The 18,389-nt window shown below is 62.1% G+C and overlaps 1 protein-coding gene across 1 annotated transcript; it reads left to right on the forward strand.

Annotated features, from left to right (window-relative positions):
• Positions 1-7,079: 7,079 nt before the first annotated feature.
• SLC15A3 (solute carrier family 15 member 3) lies at positions 7,080-18,377 on the forward strand. Its single transcript, XM_036295712.1, has 8 exons — positions 7,080-7,628; positions 11,044-11,333; positions 12,467-12,614; positions 13,700-13,810; positions 14,422-14,590; positions 16,203-16,361; positions 17,622-17,777; positions 18,187-18,377. Exons 1-8 carry the CDS (start codon positions 7,080-7,082, stop codon positions 18,339-18,341), a joined length of 1,737 nt encoding a protein of 578 aa, XP_036151605.1. The 3' UTR covers positions 18,342-18,377.
• Positions 18,378-18,389: the final 12 nt, after the last annotated feature.

Consider the following 18,389-nt stretch of genomic DNA (forward strand, 5'->3'; position numbering starts at 1 on the left):
CCAACAGGGAGGGCTGGCGGAGGCCTCGGGCCGGCGGGAGCAGGGGGAACAGGGGGGTGGGGGGACAGGAACACAGGGATGTCCAGCTGACCGCACTGGACACTGGGAAGGAGGCACGGGCACCTGTGTTAGTTCCCGTGCGCTCCCTGTGGGGCTGAGGTGGGGCTGAGGGACAGACCGCCCAGTGGGTTCTCCATGCAGAGCCGTGCAGAGGTGAGGAGACGGTCCCAGGTTCCGGCCGGCGGCCCTGTGCGCCCCATCTCAGGTCCGCCTGGCCCGGCCCTCCCTGTCCCCGCGCCTTCATTTCCCCGCCAGCGTCTCCCATTTCCTGGTCTGTGGGGTCCTCACTTCCAATGACTTGTGACAGCGGATTCTGGAGGATTCTCGGTGGGGTCCCACCAAGAGGGCCTGTGACGTTGCAGATTTTGGAGCCACAGGAGGCCAGGCCCCTCCCACCTAGACCCTCCCATGCCCACGGGTAGAAAAGGCTCCGGCTCTGGCACCGGCTGAGGCTGCCCCCTGGTGGGAGGTCGCTGGAAGCACAGGTGGAGGATGGGTGCCTCCAGCCTCCAGATTGCATTTCATTCAACTGACACTCGGCGAGCCGTGGTGGGCGGAAGTCTGGCGTGGGCTCCATGGGAAGTGGGGGGACCGGCCTGCCCCCGGGGAGCACGCAGGCACAGCGCAGGGGCCGGACGCAGGCCCGGGCGAGGGGAACGTGCTGGGGGTCTGCTGACCAGCAGGGTCTGGAGAGACACGCCTTTGGAGAGTCCAGGAAAGACGACTTGACGTCTGTTTCCGGCAATATGGCAGACGCCACAGAAAAGTTCCAAAACCAAACCAAACAAAAAATCTGGGCAACAAAATCTAAAACATACTGAGAAGTGCATCGCTGAGGCGGCAAGACACTGCGGATAATTATCAGCAACCAAAGATGAGAGGAGAGCACAGACCCAGGGGGCCACGGCGAGCGGACGCTGCGCGCGCCCGAGGCACCTGCTGGCCGGGTGGCAGGAGCCCCCGTTGGATGGGACGAAGCCTGGAGTCCTGGGCAGAGTGGCCACAATAAAACCCAGACCTCGGGGGAGAGGACGAGGCCCGCCGCTTAGGGCAGCGCATCTGCTTTGCTCGGTCTCTTGGTTCGAATGTGTATCTCCCCCAGGAACACCCCCACAGACGCACCCAGAAATATTACTTAACCAAACGCCTGGGCACCTTGTGACCAGTCAAGCGGGCACGTACCATTCACCATCACAGCAAGTCATGTGAAGTGAGAACCGCACAGAGCAGTAAATGGTGGACTTGGACCTTTAACCTTTCGATGGAATTATGGAATCTGTAACAGAACGTAAGGATGCTTCACAGGCTTAAAGAAGTAAAAGTTAGTCGTCCCGGTATAGACAAGGACTGAGACTATTTTAAATGACCAGGAAGATTTGAAAGGAAAAAAAAGTAGTACTTCTATCAACCAAAAATATAATCTTCCAAACTAACAACATAAAGATGGATTGAACAGCAGATGAACACAGCTGAAGAGAGAGCTAGTGAGCAGGAGGACAGACCTGGAGAACTTACCCAGAATGCAGCAGCACAGAGACACAAAGGATGGAAACTGTGAAACAAGGGTTTGAATAGGTCGATCTGGAAAATTTCCAGAACCGATGAAAGGCACAATCTCGGGTCCTGGACGCTTCCCCAAACCACGCGCGATCAATAGAAAGAAATCGACAGCAAGCACTTACATGGCAACGCTGCCAACCACTCAAGAGAAGGCGGATGAACTCTGAGCCGGTCTTGCGGCCGACTTCTCAACCTCGACGACTGAAGCCAGAAGAGGGTGGAAGAACAGCTCGAAGTGCTGGTGAACATGAACGTCCACTTTGCAATGTTTCCAGGTGGAGGTTGAACAGGTGCAGGTCCAGACACAAACGGAGAGCATCTACAACCAACAGGCCCCAGAGACATTCCGGGTAGGATCCTCGGGAACAAGGAAAACCATCCCAGAAGGAAGCGTAAGACCCAACTGGGAATGGCGAGCAAGACACCATGTGGTCAGGGAGACGCATTGCATGAGCACGGATGGCATGAAGCAATTCTAATTTGTGGGGTTAGAAAAAAAGACAAAAGTAAAGAACCAGAAAACCATAACAAGCCAGCTGGTAAGGAGTGGCGGGTACAGAGGGTCTCTTACTTGGCGGGAGCACAAAACAGTGGCTAACGTTTGACTCTGTTAAGGGCAGTGCATCTATTAGACTAGCAGATCCGTAAAACGGAACGCAGGGGAGCCCGCTCCAATGCCAGGAGGAGGCAGGAGAGGAACAGGAATGACATGAGAGGCGGGACCAGCAGCAGGACGGGCAGGTCTCGGCAGGTGGAGGTGGGCGCCTGGGCGGGCGGTAGGCAGGGCCCTCCTGGCAGAGGGCACAGGGCATGCGGGGGCAGGCGCGGTGCTGAGAGCCTCGTGGGGACCTGATGGGACACGCTTCACAGGCGAGTCTTTGCTCGGGAAGCCGGAGGATGTGCCCAGCCGGGCGCCCAGATCGAGCCCCGTCACCGCAGCTTCGAGGAAAGACGGTGTCGGTGGTGTTCCACAGAGAATCACAGCCGGAGGAACAGAAATCAAACAGCAGCTCCTTCTGCTCGCAAACCAACGGGCACCAGCGCCCGTCCCAGGAGCCCGTCCCGGGGCCGTCCGCCGGACTCAGCGCGAGTGCCGTGTCAGGGCTCCCGTCTGGTCGCGTAGAACGCTCAGGAGCAGGCACGGAGGATCGCGGCTCACAACGCTAGTAACGTCCCTGCTCCGGTGAGGGCGCCTTTACGTATCAGGCGATTCGTTTTCCCCTCCCACCCCGGGTGCTGGGGGGATGGACCCCATGGCGTCTGGTGCCATCTCGTGCCCGCGCTTCCATTCGGGCTCCGGCACCAGCAGTCTCACCACCGTTGCTTTGGGGTCACAAGTTCCCTCTTCCTACTGTGTTGTTATGAGAAGGCCCTGGCCTCGGCGATCCCTGAGGGGCTCAGGGGCTCGTAACGGTCCGGACGCAGGTGAACACTGGCGGTTCGGAGGGAAGGGCCATGGCGCTCAGAGCTGAGCCCCGGCATCTTGGGTCCCGCTCTTCCCCTCAGCGTTGCCCAAGACGTAGGCCCCTCTCCCAGGGGCAGCTCAGGGGAGATCTGACAGCAGGGACACGCTGTCACTTGTCTCCTCCCTCCCATGGGTAGGCGTTCAAGGCCTTTCCCCGTCCTGGCCACGCCCCGTGGAACCTTTACGTGCGGTCCCCGCTGAACCCAACGCTCCCTGTGGGGCCCGGGGTCGAGTAGCGATACCCGACAACAAACTTGACCTTCGTGTGATCATCGCAGCCTCGGAACCACATTAGAGGAACTCGGGAAAATTAGGGAGAGGAACAAAGTCACCATCATCTTATCGCCTTGGCAACCGCTGTGACGCTGTGGCCCAGGGTGGCCCTGAGCGCTGTGACTCATCCTGAACCACCGCTGATGAAAAGCCCCCGGATCTTTCTGTCCGGCTGCCGCTCAGCCACGTCCTGCCGGTCCCTTCCAGGTGGGTCTGGAGGCCCCGCGAAGAGGGCCTGGCCTTCGGGTCTGTCCACCCTGCCCGCACGGAGCTGCCTGCGGTGGTGTCCTCTGGGCCTGGGGCCCCCGGGCAGAGGGTTTACCAACCCTTCCAGCGCCGTACGCCCTGCGAACAGGGCCAGCCGAGTCCGCACCAACGGTCTCTTTCGTAAGTTCTCCGGCGGGAATTCGAGTCTTGGACGATGGCGTTCAATAGTGAAACCGCACTCCCTCGTGACCTGTCTCTTCTGTACTCGCGTCCTGTGGCTGCTGTCTCCGATTTCCACGAGGGTCCTCCCGCCGGGGCCTCTGGGAGACCCTGTCCCCGGCCTCTGCCCCCTGTCTGCTCTGTTCTGCTCTTCTCAAGGCGTCTGGCAAACCCAACTCAGTGGGTGAGTGTCGATCTATGAACCGGGAGATCACGGTTTGATTCCCGGTCAGGGCACATGCCTGGGTTGCGGGCTTGATCCCCATTGGGGGGCATGCAGGAGGCAGCTAATCCATGATTCTCTCTCATCATTGATGTTTCTATCTCTCTCTCCCTTCCCTTCTGAAATCAGTAACTATATATAGTAAATAAATAAATATATATATTTCTTTTAATTAAAAAACAATAATGAAAACAAGAACACCCACTTCACACCATGTGGCCAAATGCAGTCTGGGCCAGACCCCATGTCCGTGGGCTGTGGTCAGGGCCCCCCACTCTGGGCCTCCTCAGAACTAAACTCCCGCTCTCCGGCCCCCCCACCCCCCACTGGCCATCAGCGTCACACTCGTGCCTGGGTGACAGTCACATCTCCCTTCAGAATGCTGCTCCCTCTCCGCAGGGGCACACCGCCCTCGGGTCTCCCCGACTAAGCAGGTCCCCAGGACTTTCCCGATCCACCGCGCCTGGTGCCGGGCCCCACACAGCTCGGGGCCAGAGGCTGGACCGAAAGGAGGAAACCGAGCTCCCCTTTCCTTTGGTCTTCCCTCTGCTGCCCACGTGGTTATGCGGGACTTTCCCTCCGGCCACACGCCCTGCAGGTCCCCGGCAGCAGCTTAGCACTCGCATTGGCAAGGCTCGGTCCCTGGGTGGCAGGTGGCCTACCCACCTCGCTGACACCCTAGCCAAGAGAGGACAGAGCTGTCCGACGGGATGTGCACTTGGTCACCACTCCCTGGTGACCCTGAGCTTCCTCCAGAGAGAGGCCAAGTCGGCTGAGCTGGACCAGCGGGCGAGCTGGGGGCCCGCCCGCCCACCCCCTCCCGAGCCCTGGTCCCTGCCCGAGGTGGCTGACCCAGAGGCTCGGGCCAGCTCTGCCTTCTCGTCACCTGCGTTACGCCCGGCCCTGCAGGGGCTTGTCCCATCTCTCACCGCGTGGCTACTTACCCCTTCTAAAAATTGTAACAGCCCTGGCTGGTGTTGCTCAGTGGATAGAGCGTCGGCCTGCAGACTGAAGGGTCCCAGGTTCGATTCCACTCAAGGACACGTGACCGGGTTGTGGGCTCGATCCCCAGTAGGGGGCATGCAGGAGGCAGCCGATCCACGATTCTCTCCCATCACTGATGTTTCTGTCTCTCCCTCCCTCTCCCTTCCCCTCTGAAATCAATAAAAATATGTTTTAAAGAAAGAAAAGAAAGACAAGAAATGAGCTATCAGGCCACGAAAAGACACGGAGGACACCCGGGTGCACCGTTCGAAGTGGAAAGGAGCCAGTCTGCAAAGGCTGCCTCTGGCAGGACTGCAGCTGCGTGACATTCTGGAAAAGGCAAAACCAGCGAGACAGCGAACAGGTCAGGGGCTGTGGTGGGGATGGGGTCGGGGCCCGGGGGTGGGAGACCACCAGAGCAGAGGGTCACTGGGGCAGTGGAGATGCCCGTATGATGTTATAATGGATATGTGTCACCACACCTTTGTCCAAGCCCATACGATGCACAGCATCAAGCGTGAAGTCTCGGGTGATGATGGGAAAAGACACGACCATCCATCACGGGTGAGTGACGCTGAGGGGGCGGCTGTGTGCGTGTGGGCGCGGGGGTGCATGGGACATCTTTGTATCCTCCCCTCAATTTAGGGGTAAATCTAAAACTGCTCTAAAGAAATAAAGTCTTAAAGAGAACAGTTTGACAAGCCCCATGGGACGCCTGTTCTACTGGGAGGAAATAAACCAGTCATCGAAGGAGCACCGTGTGCCCTGAAGACGTTAAATCAGGACAAGGAGGCCGAGAGACGGTGGGAGAATCCACGTGCTACTTCGATGGGGCGATCAGGGCAGGCATTTCAGCCGAGACCTAAATAAAGAGCAGCAGCTGGCCATGCAGAGGCCGGAAGGAAACGGCAGATGCAAAGGCCCTGAGGCAGGAAGGAGCTTGGCCCGTTGGGGGGGGGGGGGGCAGAGAGGAGGTCGGTGTGGCTGGACTTGGGTGGACTTGGGCTGCTGGAGGCTGGAGGAGGGCAGGGGTCAGTCTCGCGGGGCTTTGGCCGGGGGAGGGCGGGCTCTCCCCCCAGGTGCCCTGCAGGCTCTGAGTGGGGGCGGGGGGGGGGGGGGCGGGGGGAGTGCTGAGGCCCCACTCTGATTTCGTCTGAGGTCCGGTCCCTCTCAATCTCAACCCGCCTGTGGGTAACGATGACGCCACATGTGTCCTGGGGATGGCGACTTCCTTCCTGGCGGGGAAACTTGCACAATCTGAACTGCATTTCGAGAGCTTCCCTGTCCCTCAGGGGCCGGGCAAGGGTTCCCCCTCCTTCAGTTCCCATAACCCCTCATCCTGCCTCCCTCCCCCTCCCCCAGCCTCAGTCTCCCTGTTCACAACGTGGGCGGGCGGGACCCAGTGGCACAGGGCGGGGCATCATTCCAGCTTGGATGGCAGCTGGGAGAGGATGCAGCCAGAATGGGCTCAGGGGGAAATGAAAGTGAAAATGGACCCGTTCCTCCGGGCTCAAGGGCGGGGGACAGGCAGGGCAGAAGGGAAATTTTTAGAAAGCTGGGCGGCTGGGCCCCTGTGACCGACCAGGCTTTCATTTCTCCTGAACACCCCGCAGCACCACGTGACGCAGCCCGGCCACCGGCCAGAAAGGGGAAGGAGCCAGGGGACGGTTTCTCGAAGCGCAGACGGCTGGACAGAGGCCGGCGGGGACCTGGAGGGGAGGTCGAGGCAGCCGAGGGGACAGCAGAGGGCCCTCCCCAGAGAGGGGCCAGGTGTCAGTCACACGGGAGGGGGCATAGTTAAGAAGGGGCCAAGGGGGAGACCCGTTAGCTAGAAGGAAGGGCGGGCAGAGAAGCGCCGGGGAGGGGGTGAGGGCCGGGGGAGGGGGAGCAAGAGCGAGTCCAGGTGGAAAAGGAGGAAGAGTGGGGGCGGGAGGGGGAGGAGAGGGAGGAGGGAACCTGGGCACAGCAGAGGCGGGCAGGGAAGCCAGGGGGCAGAGGTGGGGGGAGAGAGCGGTAAGGGGTGAGGACGGAGGGCGCCAGTGGGGGGAAGGAGAGGACCGGGACAGGGCGGGGGGGGGGGGCAGCGGGATGCCGGGGCCGCGCGCCCCGGGGGAGCCTCGCGGGCGCGGGGAGCGCCAGGCGCTGCTGGGGCGCGGGCCGCGGGGCCCCGGGCGGCGGACGGCGGCGGGCGCGGTGCTGCTGGTGCAGGCGCTGGAGCGCGCGGCCTTCTTCGGCGTCGCGGGCAACCTGGTGCTCTACCTCAACGCCAGCTTCCACTGGGCGGGCGAGCAGGCGTCCCGCGCGGCACTCGTCTTCCTGGGCGCGTCCTACCTGCTGGCGCCCGTGGGCGGCTGGCTGGCCGACGTGTACCTGGGCCGCTTCCGAGCCATCGCGCTCAGCCTGCTGCTCTACCTGGTGGCCTGCGGCCTGCTGCCCGCCACCGCCGTCCCCGACGGCCGCCGCTCCTTCTGCGGGGAGGTGCCCCAGGCGCCCATCACGCCCGCCTGCCCCGCGCCCGGCTGCCCGCGCCCCGCGCCCGCCCCGTACTGCGCGCCCACCCTCTACGTGGGGCTGCTGCTGCTCGCCCTGGCCGCCAGCTCCGTCAGGAGCAACCTCACCTCCTTCGGGGCCGACCAGGTGAGTGGCCGGAGGGCGCCCCCTCGGGAGGCCGGGGCAGAGACCCAGGGTCGGGAGGCCTGGCTCCCAGGGTGACCTCGAGCAAACAAACCACTTCCCCAATCTGGGCCCAGTTTCCTTGTTTGAAAGAACTGGGGAGAGGGGGGAGGAAGGGGGGCGTTGCTCACTCTAACAAGGGCACCGCGACCATAGTCATTAAACCGCAGTTGTCCGTCTTTCTCTCGGTGCCACTCTGGGTGTTTCAACTCATCTGATCCTCTTGACTAGCCAGGAGGCAGGTGGTATTGCTGTGCCCATTTTACAGGTGAGGACAGTAAGGTCTCAGGACGTTAACCGCCCTGACCAAGGTCACGTAGAGAGCAGGCCGAGGGGGGCAGGGTGGTGGACTCCAGGCCTCAGGGTGAGACCCACCTTTACGTGTCCCAGTGTCTGGGGGTCCGGGCCTTCCTGCCAGCTATGCCAGAGGTGGGGTCAGGCCGGCTTGTCGAGCCCAGCTCTGCCACTCACTAGGCAGGGCCACTCGGGCAATACCTTCCCCTCTGAGCCTTTATCCGGACCCTCTGGGCAGAGCAGGGCACACGGGAGGCATCCAATAGATATCTGCTGGATGGAGGAGAAAGGGCCTTACCCCGTGACTACGTTTCAATCGCTCTGCTCAGTGGGATATTAGGGCAATAACTTTAAATAACGGAATATGATTGAGAGCCACGGGCGGCGTTCACGAGCAAAAGCAGGCGCCGGGCGCGTGCAGAGTGCGGCCACCGCCGGGCGAAAGGACTCGGCGCCAAACCAAGGGGACAGCCCGGCCGAATTGCTACCAGTGGGTGATCCCGTCACCTACCTCGCTGCCTGCGCTTTTCCTAGTTGTCCCTGCTCTTCAGCGTCTTCAGCTGGTGTCTGCGGCCATAAAAGGGGCCTTTTTTAAGGGATCATGGCACCCAGCTGGCACCCACCGCCCGGCACCCAGCAGTTCCCAGGGTCCTTGCCAAGGGCTTGCTCATCAGCCCGTCGGGTTCCTCTGATGATGGGGACTCGGGGCCCCCAGAGCAGCCCTGACCATTTCTGAGCCGCCGCTGACCTTCCTTCCGACCAGGAGACCCCACTATCTGGATAGGAACTCATCTTCCCTTCATTCTCCCTCACTGGCTTCCACGACAGCCCCAGGTGTGGCTAACCTGTGCTCTGGCCCTCATCAGCCTCCAGAGGGCCTCAGCCATCCTGTCTCCCTCCCTCCTCCATCCTTCCTCCCCCAACTCCCCACTCCCCCTCCCCCTTCTCCCTCCCCCTTCCCTCGCCCCCTCCCCCCTTCTGGGAGTGGAACTGTCCCCGGAGGCCAGGCTACTGGGCAGAGCCTTCAGTGGCATCAGGAAGGACAGCAGCACCTGTGCCTTCTCCCCTGCTCTGGGCATGGACTTGGGGGCATCAGGCCACGCTGGAAGCTGCTTGAGGGGTCTGGGCCTGACCCCCGGGACAGTTCCGGAAGCCTGACGTGACTTGAGGCGGATGGACACCTTGCATTTGCGTTCTTTAAAGTGGCCTGGTTGTGTGGCTGGGAGGGACTGGAGTGGGCACAGCAGAGCAGTGAAGGCTGTTGCAAATCCAGACGGGTGTGCGGGTGGGAGGGCTTGGCACCATCTGGCAGACAGCTGTGCCCGGGACCCACGTGTTCACACACTGCCAGTCTCCGAAGGGGCCATCCATCATTCCCGACAAGTGTTCGTCTGTATTCCTGAATCGGCTGCCTGCTCTTCCCCTTAGAGCTGCAATTGTCAGATTCATTTACATCCAATTCAGCCATGGAAATGGTTGCTCATAATGGGACTTACTCGATTTTCTGCTTGAAAGTCCTCAGCACGGATTCCGCAGGAGGGGGCATGCCCGTCCCCCTCCATCATTCAGAATCTCCAAGGGAGTACAGTTTCATTTTATTTTATTCTTTAATATATTTTTATTGATTTCAGGGAGGGAGGGAGAGGGAGAGAGAGATAGAAACATCAATGATGAGCCCTAACTGGTTTGGCTGAGTGGATAGAGCGTCGGCCTGTGGACTCAAGGGTCCCAGGTTCGATTCCGGTCAAGGGCATGTACCTTGGTTGCAGGCACATCCCCAGTAGGGGGCGTGCAGGAGGCAGCTGATCAATGTTTCTCATCGATGTTTCTAACTATCCCTTTCCCTTCCTCTCTGTAAAAAATCAATAAAATTTAAAAAAAAAGAAAAGAAAAGAAAAGAAACATCAATGATGAGAGAATCTTTGACAGGCTGCCTCCGGCACCCCCGGAGATCGAGCCCGCAACCCGGGCATGTGCCCTTGACCGGAAGCAAACCCAGGACCCTTCAGTCCGCAGGCCGGCGCTCGTTCCACTGAGCCAGCCCAGCTCGGGCGGGAGTACAGCTTTAAAGGCCCCTCTGTGGACTATCGGGTCACATTTGGAAAAGGAATAAAATGCGTACCTTTCCCCCAATGTGACTGCAAAAGCAAAGCTTGACAAAACCTTCGCTCTGGAAGTCTCTCTCCGGATAGAAGGAGAGCGACGGCGCTGGAGGTGCGGGGTCCCTGAGCGGGTGAGGGGCTGACAGCGCACAGGACCGTTTATCGAGAGGGGCGACCTCCAGTCCTCACTGCTTTTTAGAAATGCAGGTGCCAGGCCGTGCCCAGGCCTGCTGAGCGGGCCTCTGGGACCAGGGTCTGGGCGGGCGGGGGCGCCCGTGTGGCTGCCCCGGGCCCGCAGAGCGGAAGGGGCCTGGGGCCTGGCTGTTGCGATAGATTCGAATCCTGGGTGAAGATTTGCAGCCTCTGCCCTGGCTGGGGCCTGCACTCCGTTCCCCTCCCACCCGGCGGCTGTGTCTGCTCTCCCCGAGGCACAGGTCAGAGGGAGGCGAGGCCGGATGGGGGGCTGGGCCCCCGTGGAAAAGTCTGCAACTCCCAGCGGTGGGGCACTCTCCGTGAGACCCCTCCCCGCTCCCGCAGTCACACGCATGCATCACGTCGAATCACACGGGGCAGACCGGAGGTCTTCGTTGGCTTTTTTTCTGATTATGAAGTTGGTGCGTAGTGTGGGGTGCGCAGTCAGAGACAAAGGGATACATCACCCAGACAGGAACGAGTGGCCTCAGACAGCTGCTCTGGGCACTGCTCGGCAACAATAAAAAAGCAACATGTGTCGTGGGCATGAAGCAGCAGCCGTGCCCAAGTGATCGCTAACCGGTGACTCCCGACAAAAGGGTTCATTCACGCAGTCACCAAATGTTTATTGAGCATCTGCTTACTGCCCGGGGCTGAGGGAAGTGCCGGGATGCCCACCCACAGACTCGGGACGTGCCCCTGAGGGAGAGAGGCTGCGGGGCCAGAGAGCAGGCCATGGCAGGGTGCCCCTGGCCCTCGCGGGCCCTCACTCTCCCACCCCTGCCTGGCAGGTGATGGGTCTTGGGCGCCATGCCAACCGCCGCTTCTTCAACTGGTTTTACTGGAGCATCAACGCGGGCGCGGTGCTGTCGCTGCTGGTGGTGGCCTTTGTCCAGCAGAACATCAGCTTCCTGGTGGGCTACAGTCTCCCCGTGGGCTGCGTGGGCCTGGCCTTCGTCATCTTCCTCTTCGCCACCCCCATCTTCATCACCAAGCCCCCCGAGGGCAGCCAAGTGTCTTCCATGCTCAAACTGGCCCTCCAGAACTGCTGTCCCCGGCTGTGGTGCCCCCACGCTGCCAGGTGAGGGGGCCCCTGGGTGAGGGGGGCTCTGGGTGAGGGGGACATCGTGGCCCAGTTGCTACACGTCTGGCAGCCCTTTAGGGTGACTGATCTCCAGGGGGCCAGGGCTGCCTCTGGGACTGAGGGCGGCGATGGAGGTCAAGGCGGCGGTGGCGGTGGTGGGATGGGCGATGGGCTAACTATGAGGGCGTTCATGGTCTTGACAGTGATGGTGGTGATAAAGCCGGGGTGCTGGTGTTAGTGGCCACGGGGAAGAGAAGCCCTGTCATGGAGATGGCAGTGGCAGGAGAGGTGGTGATGACGGCGGGATGATGTCCCGGGAAGGCTGCTGGGTATAATGCACGTAATTCTACACGTCCCTGCTGTGAAGTCTAAGAACTCGGCCACACGGACTCCTCCCAGGCCTGGCCCTTGCGCTTGCCTTACAGCTCCCTCCTGCCTCTCCCCTCCCTACCTTAGCCGCTAGCTACTTCTACGAGCAAAGCTGCCCCAGGCCTTGGGGGCTACAGCTCCCGTCAGTAGGTCTAGAGCGGTGGTTCTCAACCTTGGCTGCACATTAGAATCACCTGGGAATCTTTTTAAAATCCTGATTTCTTGGCCTCATCCTCCAAAAATTCTGTTTCTTTGTTACTCATGTTGTGGCCCCTCCCCATAACAAAGAAAGAATTTCCGGAGGATGAGGCCCAGAAATCAGGATTTTAAAAAGATTCCCAGGTGATTCTAATGCGCAGCCAAGGTTGAGAACCACTGGTCGAGCCAGTGGTCAGCAAACTCATTAGTCAACAGAGCCAAATATCAACAGGACAACGATTGAAATTTCTTTTGAGAGCCAAATTTTTAAAACTTAAACTATATCGGTAGGTACATTGTTATTAACGAGGGTCCTCCTAAGGCTTCGGAAGAGCCACACTCAAGGGGCCAAAGAGCCGCACGTGGCGTTGGTGACTGGTCACCTTCCCAAGGGCAGTGGCCGTGAGGACGCGGGAGCTGGTGATGGCGCCAACGGTGGAGTGGAGACAGGGTGGCATCGGAGGGGGGCTGTGGTTACCGAGGCCCGGGGAGCGGGTTAAATTAGGAGGTGAAGCCGTGGCCACGTGCAGGGATGACACCCCCACTTTATCCGCTGCCCACAGAGAGCCTGAAGGGGCCCAGCTGCTGCCTGAGCAGAGGCCGCCCCAGCCTGGCGCTTCCCCCCAGCAGGACATCGCCAACTTCCGGGGGCTGGTGAGGCTCCTGCCCATCATGGTGACCCTGGTGCCCTACTGGATGGTGTACTTCCAGGTGAGCACCCCTGCCCCTCGCTCTGGGGGGACGGGCTCCCCAGGCCCCTCACCAGAGAAGCAGGACATCGGAAAGGGGGTTTGCAAAATGAGCAGCTGGCGTGGGTCCTTAGTCAGCCCCCTCCCCCGGGGGGGAGGCGTGGAACACCAGGCGCTCAGCGCTCTGGGGCCAGGCCTTGCGCCCGTCTCTCTGGGCCTTGGCACCCCGTGCAAATGAGAGCGTGGACAGAGGCTAGGGGCCCCGCCCCGTCAGCTCTCCCCAGACCCCACAGCAAGTGAGGGGCAAGCTCAGTGCACTGAGTGCTTCGTAGCAGTGGCTTCCTGGCTGTGCCCAGTGTCCCCTGCAGAGCTTTTAAAAAACAAAGTCCCACCCAGACCACCGAGAGGGAACTGCAGCGGGGTGGGGGGTGGGGGGGAGCCTCGCGGAATCAGCTGCTCAGAGACACTGGCCTCTGCCTCTCGCCCCGCCCCGCGGTGAAGATGAGTAGGTGTGCATGTGTGCGTGCATGTGCATGTGTGTGTGCGTGTGCGTGTGCGTGTGCATGTGTGTGCGTGTGCGTGTCCACGGCTGATTCTGTGGTACCGCTGGTCAGGATATTGACGTCCTTCCACACCGGTTGATAAACAGCTGCTGCCCGCAGCCAGTGCCCGCCCCGGCCCAGGCCCTCCTGTGGGCGCACCAGGCCCCTCCATTTTATAGCACCTAAAGGCGCAGAGCCGGCGCCTCACCAGGTGCAGAGCCACTCCAGTGGGTCAGCCTGGGGACTTGCTTGGCCTCTGCCAGGTGCCCGCCCGGGGGACAGCGTGTCATCGCTTCCCCGGGTGGGAGCCCTCAGCCACGCCTGCCCCGGGCCTCCCTGGAGACAGCAGGTCCCACCAGCTGCGCCCGCTCTGGAAGAGAGCCGCCACGCAGCGCACGGCCAGGCCTGCTTCTGGGGAACAAGGCGGGTGGGAGGTCGTGCCCCCCGAGGCGGGGCGGGGACCCTGCCCGGCGCCCTGTGCCGCACGCGCGATGCCTGCCCGGGAGCCCGAGCGTCCGGCTGGCGTGAGGCGGCCGGCTCTGCCCGCCCCCCTCCTCTCTTGCAGATGCAGTCCACGTACGTCCTCCAAGGCCTTCACCTCCACATCCCGAGCATTTTCCCAAACTACCCCAGCAACAACTCGGGGGCGCGGGGAGCCCCGGCCGGCGGCTACAAGGTGAGGCGCGGTGTGTGCAGCCGGGGCAGGCCAGGCGGGCTTCCCCCTAGAGGAGGAGGGAATGAAGCGGCCTCCGCACTCCCCTCGCCCCACCTGGAGGGTGGGCGGGTTGTGCCACCGCCCCGCCACCCTGCCGGATGCCCAACTGCTCCAGAGAGTTCAGGCCAGTGCACTACCCCCTGCTGCTCTGAGCGGGCTCGCTGCCCGGCTTGTCCCCCTCCGCTCCGCCTCTCCCTCGCGGGACCCTGCCTTTCACCAGGACTTTCCAAACCAGCACCTTGGCATCTCAGAGCTGGCAGGAGAATGGCATATAGGCCACCCTACCCCCTTTGCTGCCCGTGGCAGACATCACTAATCAATACAGACATTCTCTATGCTGAGCTGGTGGATGTGCAGGCAGCTGCTACCAATGGGTAGAAGTTAGAGGAACCCATTTGCCACCGTGATCCAACCTCACCCCTAGTTACACAGCTGAGGAGTGTGCCTCCTGGAACGGGGGGTGGGGGGGCTGGCTCTGGGTCACCCAGGGAAAGTCTGGGGTCCCGGTCTCGGGCGCCAGCCCCGAGCTCCTTCGGCCTGCCAGCTGCCTCTCTTGGCTCCCTCGTGCCCAGATCCCGGAGGCCTGGCTCCTCCTGGCCAACGTGGTGGTGCTGCTGATCCTGGTGCCCGTGAAGGACCGCCTGCTGGACCCCTGCCTCCTGCGGTGCCAGCTGCTCCCCTCGGCTCTGCAGAAGATGGCGCTGGGCATGCTCTTCGGTTTTGCCTCCGTCGTCGTGGCAGGTGTGTGGGCCTCGGGCGAGGGCGAGGGAGCTGGGCTGGGGCAGGACGCGGCCAGCTCACTGTGGCTGATGCCGAAGCCGGGCCTGGGCCAAGTGTCTCCCCCACCCCCGCCCCGCGGTGCCATCTCGGCCTCCCAGAGGGGGGGCCCGGAGGGAGGTTTCCCGGGAGCCAGCACCCCCTCCCCTCGTTCGACACCTGAGGAAGCGACGAGAGAGGAAGCAGGTGTTCCCAGGGGTTGCCTGCTCGCCGAGGCCGGGATCCTGTCCTTTCTCACTCACAGCTGTGCACACTGCACGGGGCGCCAGACACACGTCGGGTTTTCCAAAGACACGCAGCCTCTTCGTAGCATCAGGGAACATCGTTTTTCAAGGATTTATTTACTCTCTTCCTTCTTCCATTTCAAAAGAATTGGAAGCCACTTATTTAAAAGGCGCTCAAGTGAGGCAGCCTTCCCTGCTGGCGCACAGGCCTCCGCTGTTTCCGATTAGTCACCTAACGATCCCCAAGTTTCTCGGAGCCTCTGAGCCTCTGAGCCTCATCTTTAAAACAGAGAGAGCGTCATCCATCCCGAGCCGGGGCGGGGCCAGGCTCCGCCCACGGGATGCAGCCCGCAGGCGTGCTGTGCAGGTTAAAGGAGATGAAGTCCGCAGAGCGCCCAGCACTCTGCCGGCGGCACGCGTCGGAGCCAGAGCGACGAAGGAACAGACTTGTGTTGCAAGGATGGAACCAAACTAGGTTCCTCGCGGGCGATGTGCTTGAGTGCACTTCGTCCTGTTTCGTCCTCGCGTTAATGCGGGCGCTTTCCGCCCTACTCCCCGCCGGGGAGCCGGTCCCGGCCAGGTTAAGTGATTGGCCCCAGTCACACAGCTGGTCGGTGGCGGGGAGGACTGGAACCCACCTCCACATGCTGCCTCCTGAGCCGCGAAGGGGACGGAGGGACACTGGCAGGCCAGGCCAGAAACCCTGCGGCGATGCTGCCGGAGAGGAGTCACGCGACACCACGGACAGTGGGCCAGCTTCGAAACCACACGCCCAGGCTCAGAGCCAGCCCCGATTTCTTGTCAGCTGTGCGACTCTGGGCTGGTTGCTTAACCTGAATCCCTCTCTCTTCACCTGCCAGGGTGTGACTACATGCCTTGCACACGACGGGCTCTCAATTAACAAGAGCTGATCCTCTTTTTTAAAAATATATTTTATTGATTTTCCACAGAGAGGAAGGGAGAGGGACAGAGAGCTAGAAACATCGACCAGCTGCCTCCTGCACATCTCCCACTGGGGATGTGCCCGCAACCCAGGTACATGCCCTTGACCGGAATCGAACCTGGGACCCTTCAGTCCGCAGGCCGACGCTCTATCCACCGAGCCAAACCGGTTAGGGCAAGAGCTGTTCCTCTTACTGAGTGCCAAACCTAGCTCTGAGCTTCCTAGCGGCCAAGGCAAAAAAGGGAAGAGTTGGAACCCAAATCTTGACACACACACCCTAGTCCAGTGTTGCGTTCCTTGCCTGCTGCCCAGTCACTGGCTAGTTAGTGAAGGCCCACAGGGTGCCACGCTCTGCCAGGGGCTAAGCTGCCTGGGGTGGGTCTGGCTGCAGTCCTTCCCTCCCACCCAGGATTGCTGGAGATGAAGCGCCTAGAATACATCCATCACAACCAGACGGTGCCCCAGCAGATCGGGGACAGCGTGTACTACGCGGCGCCCCTGTCCATCTGGTGGCAGACCCCCCAGTACCTGCTCATCGGCATCAGTGAGATGTTTGCCAGCATCCCAGGTACCCCGAGCCCCTCCCCCGCGCCCCCTCGCACCAGTAATGGGCGCGGCCTGGTGGTGCCTCCTGGTCAGAGGTCTCACGGCACAGCCTCTAGAGCCCATCTGCGTGGAGGAGGCGGGACCGGTTGTGGGGCTGCGCGCACCCAGTGGGGGTTCATCAGCACCTGGCCATGCCGGGCACTACAAGGGGCACGGGGATTTGGGGGTGACTAAGACACTTCCCGTTCGGACTTTCCACACATCTCCCGGCTGCCACGTCCCCAGCGGCTGTTCCCTCAGATTGAAAGTGAACTCCTGTTTCCCCTGCAATTCTGGGCCTCAGTGCCGTCTCCCTCACGAGGTCCCCCCCAATGCCCAGCCCAAGGCACAGGGTCCTCCCCTCCTCATCACCTGTCACAGCACACAGGTCGCGCTGCTGTAATAATGCAATTGTGTGTCTGCATCTCACAGCTGAGAGCGCTCAGGGCTGGGCAGGCTCTCCCAGGAGCCCAGGGACAGGGCCTACTCAGCTGCAGGCGCAGGGGGAGGCGGGTGGGACTCCCCATGGGATGGGGAAGGGGGGGATCAGTCTCCTGAACAGCAAGCCAGGGGAGTGCTGTGGAAGTGATTGGGGTGTCGGGGAGCCCGGGCCAGGTGGGGAGGGGACGGAACTCAGCGGTGGCAGCAGGGACCTCGCAGGCCGGGGAGCAGCACAGCGAGGAGCTGAGTCTTGCAGGGAGCGGGGGAGGCTGCCGGCGCAGGTCCTTGTGGGTGGAGCCTGGATGTTGAGGTCCCCCCCCAAAGGACGACAACCCCACCTGAGGGACCTGGGCAGGGAGGACCCCATAGAGAGGTCCCCGACATCTGGCTGTGGGGAGGACGGAGGCGGGAGTTTCGGAGGCATTTGCAGAGGCTGGGCCGGAAGTGAGCGCTGGGGTTTGGCCCAGGGCAGAGGGGACCCAGAGGGGGGCGGAATGAAGAGAGGTTCTGAGGCTGAGTCCAATGACTTGGTGATGACACTGAAGGCGAGCAGAGGACAGGGGCCAGAGGCTGAAGACGGCAGGGAGGTGAGGGAGGGGACCCAGAATCCTGGGACCATGTGGAGGTGTCCACGGGGTGGATGACAGGGCAGAGGGGACAGGCACGGGCGTGGTCATGGCCCCGGAGCAGTCAGGCATCGAGGGAAAGCCAGGGTGTGGCCGGCCGGGGCAGGGGCGGCCCAGTGGGCAGGGGCCTGGCCACCTGGCTCATCCCTCCCTCCTCCCTCCTCCCTCCTCCGCAGGCCTGGAGTTCGCGTACTCGGAGGCCCCGCGCTCCATGCAGGGCGCCCTCATGGGCATCTTCTTCTCCCTGTCGGGGGTGGGCTCACTGCTGGGCTCCAGCCTGGTGGCCCTGCTGTCCCTGCCCAGGGGCTGGCTACACTGCCCCGAGGACCATGGTGAGCGGGCCTCCCTGCCAGTGCGGGGGGGGGGGGGGGGGGGGTGAGGCATGGGCAGGAGGTGGCCTGGCCAAGCGCCCTGACCCGCAGCCGGATGAAGCAGCGCTGAAGTTGGCCGGTCACCCCAGCATGGCTGCCCTCCTTGGGCCTCAGTTTCCCCACCTGTCAAAGGGAAGCACGGAACTCGGGGTGCTTCCTGCTGCCGGAACCCGGCCGTTCCGGGGGAGGGGCCGCTGGCCCTGTGCTATGTTCTCAGCCCCAGAAAGAACACCGGCTCACGGGGCGCAGAGACCCAGGGCGGCCAGATGCTAGAGGGCCCCCCGCCCAGGGCCTTCCCATCCGCCTCTGGGTCACGCTGCCAGCTCAGGGGGGCCCTGCCCACCCCAATGCCAGCCTCTCCTCCCCCCAGGGAACATCAACAACTGCCGGTTGGACCTGTACTTCTTCCTGCTGGCCGGCATCCAGGTGGCCGCGGCCCTGCTGTTCGTGTGGATCGCTGGTCGCTATGAGAGGGCAGCGCAGGGCCCCGCCTCCCAGAGCGACTCCAACAGGGACAGGGGCTGACACGCGCCCCCCCGCCCCCCCAGGGCCCCGGACAGACAGCAGCAGGCC

The sequence above is a fragment of the Myotis myotis genome, unplaced genomic scaffold (genome assembly GCF_014108235.1).
Source record: "Myotis myotis isolate mMyoMyo1 unplaced genomic scaffold, mMyoMyo1.p scaffold_m19_p_27, whole genome shotgun sequence".
Lineage (NCBI taxonomy): Eukaryota > Metazoa > Chordata > Mammalia > Chiroptera > Vespertilionidae > Myotis > Myotis myotis.

Bases quoted from the DNA above. Each gene is read 5' to 3' on its own strand.
- SLC15A3 (XM_036295712.1), top strand. From the start codon at position 7,080: ATGCCGGGGCCGCGCGCCCCGGGGGAGCCTCGCGGGCGCGGGGAGCGC. The intron at 12,615-13,699 runs GTGAGCACCCCT...CCTCTCTTGCAG, and splicing joins ACTGGATGGTGTACTTCCAG to ATGCAGTCCACGTACGTCCT. The intron at 16,362-17,621 runs GTACCCCGAGCC...CCTCCTCCGCAG, and splicing joins GATGTTTGCCAGCATCCCAG to GCCTGGAGTTCGCGTACTCG.